This window comes from Berghia stephanieae, unplaced genomic scaffold, assembly GCF_034508935.2.
Source record: "Berghia stephanieae isolate SIO BIC M18660-M18661 unplaced genomic scaffold, UCSD_Bste_1.3 scaffold1075, whole genome shotgun sequence".
NCBI lineage: Eukaryota > Metazoa > Mollusca > Gastropoda > Nudibranchia > Aeolidiidae > Berghia > Berghia stephanieae.
The window spans coordinates 1-2,500 of record NW_027622041.1 but is presented as its reverse complement, the minus strand read 5'-3'; the positions used below and the strand labels follow the sequence as shown (position 1 = coordinate 2,500).

Sequence of the window (2,500 nt, the reverse complement as noted above, 5' to 3'; positions counted from 1 at the left end):
GGCAGTGGTGGGACTGATGATGATGCTGATGATGTTGATGATGCTGATGATGATGATGATGATGATAATGAGGATGATAAATGGATATCCACAGAGAAATAGAGCTGATATAATAATTACTGTGACCTCAGTTTGTTCATCTTCCTTTATCCGACTGCTTCTTCGAATTGAAAATTGAAAATCTCTTCTTAAATATATTGGACAGGCATAGAATAGCCTTTACAGGAACACACACATCGATTGCAAATGTCTCTGCAAAATTGCCAAGAATTACGGCTAATCTTGCCCTACATATTTTTGATTTATTGTTAACAAAGAAACAATATGAAAGGAGTGAAAATTCTAAAAACAACTCGCACAGTGAAGATAAACCATCCCTGTCCCTAGAATTAAAATACTCTGTTAACTCAGAGTTTGGCACAACACACGCTCTGCTTCGTAGTTCCTGCTATTGGAAAAATTTAGAATAGATGGTGAAATCTGCTACATTTTTGGTTTGTCGTGTAATTTTTCCCAGGGTGGACTTAGAAGGGAGATAAAGGTGACCACGTAAAGAAGAATATAGCACTCTTGACCTCGTGGACCACGAAAAAGCAAGAATTAAATCATCTGGAAAGTAAATCCGTTGATTTTTCTGAGCATTCAGGAGCTGAATCTGGCGTTCTATAAATTTCTGGATAGCCTTAAACTTCTCTAATGAGGATTCATTTTCTTCATCTGCAATGAAAAAAAAAGTAGAAGATAATGAAATAGACGATACATGATTGGAAACAATGAATTTTATTTTTAAAATGCATTTCAAAATTTTAATTTCGTGAATCTATAACGAATCAAAAACAACAGCAACACAACAAGGGTAATAGTTCTTCTTATTCATCATCATCATCATCATCATCATCATCATCATCATCATCATCATCATCATCATCATCATCATCATCATCATCATCATCATCATCATCATCATCAACATCATTATTATCATTATCATTATTGTTATTATTATTATTATTATTATTATTATTATTATTATTATTATTATTATTATTATTATGTTCACGTTGATAATAAAACTGACGCTAACGCATTTAAAAATTAAAATAGTAGGTTAACTCACCTTCTAGTTGGGAGTCCAGTGTGTAGAATCGAAGTATTTCTGTAAGTTCACTCCAACGCTTTAAGGTTCCATCTGAGAAAGTCTGGTGTTGGCTTTGTTTAATTCCAAATAAACCCTCATATTGAATTGACCTGATGCTGTGATCATCGTTCACCTCTTTAACTGTAAAGTAGATACTAAATGAGTGGACCATACCGATCCTAGCACGGCTATGAAGACTAAACTCAGAATCTGAAGACAGTCCAACAACACCATTAGAGGAAATCTCTTGAACAAAATAATCTTTAAAGTTTTTTCCCAACTCATTTTCTGTATTTTCAAGTAAATCTTTCTTAAGAAAAATTGATAACTCATCAATATCCTGAAGCCTGTCTCTAAATTCACTTGTCGAATTTAATGTCTGACGAGATGGTGCTGTTTTTCGCAAACAAGAAGGGGGTATTGTATTTAGCCATTTATTTGGAGGAATAGCAGGTGAAGGATACCTTGATTTCCGTCTCATAGGAGCATCATGATGCCAATGATTGGCACAGATACCCATATAGTCTGCAACATCACTCGAATCGATATTATTTGGCAGTGCACTAATCCATATTTGTCTCTCAATTGGATCCGAATGAAATTTATATATAGTTGTCTTTTCGCCATGTCTATAATTTGAAGTGCAATCAAAAACAACATTTTCGAGGCATTTTCGGTTATTATTGATAAAAAAATAATGATAAAATGTTTATTATTTGCTTAAAATGCATTGCCGAATCCATTGTACAGGGAAAATGAGCAATAAACAACGACAATTCACAACTACAACAAAACTTAATGGTCACTCCATGAAAATGAACAACAGAATAAGGGCGATTCACAACTACAAGTGGTCAATATGTACAAGCAAGACTGAATTCTTAAAAGTGTGACATATGGCACTACTTGACCTAGGTGATGCTAAGTGTGTGTATGTGTGTGTGTGTGTGTGTGTGTGTGTATGCGCGTGCGTTTTAGTCTTAAAACTCTAGATAGCTTTGGTATGCGTACGAGCGTGTTTGAGTAATGTAATTAATGCCATCTCATGCAGGTAACCGAGGTAACTCAACTCTCGCCCCTTCCCCCAGTTCAAAAAAACCATGGGCCTTCCAGATTTTTTTGGCCACGGTCGCTCGAACTGCACGTCTCTAGATTGCTATGGGTGATACCAATGGATGATTTCCGTGCCAATTAACCTCACGATCTTCGTGACGATGCAATTCTACCCAAAATGCAAAGAATTCTCGCAGACCTACTCTTTCCATCGGTCCAATTTTTATTTCAATATCTCCAGTACTTATTCCACAAGCCGTGATTCAAATTCGCCTATTTTTCTATAACATTTAAATAAAATTACTTGTA

At 35.2% G+C, this 2,500-nt stretch overlaps 1 protein-coding gene across 1 annotated transcript; it reads right to left on the bottom strand.

Annotated features, from left to right (window-relative positions):
- Nucleotides 1–448: 448 nt before the first annotated feature.
- On the bottom strand, nucleotides 449–2,294 carry LOC144960930 (uncharacterized). Its single transcript, XM_078894314.1, has 2 exons — nucleotides 1,118–2,294; nucleotides 449–717 (listed from the first exon to the last, which is right to left on the bottom strand). The coding sequence occupies exons 1-2, from the start codon at nucleotides 1,656–1,658 to the stop codon at nucleotides 449–451; spliced, it is 810 nt and encodes a 269-aa protein (XP_078750440.1). The 5' UTR covers nucleotides 1,659–2,294.
- Between the last annotated feature and the right edge of the window lie 206 nt (nucleotides 2,295–2,500).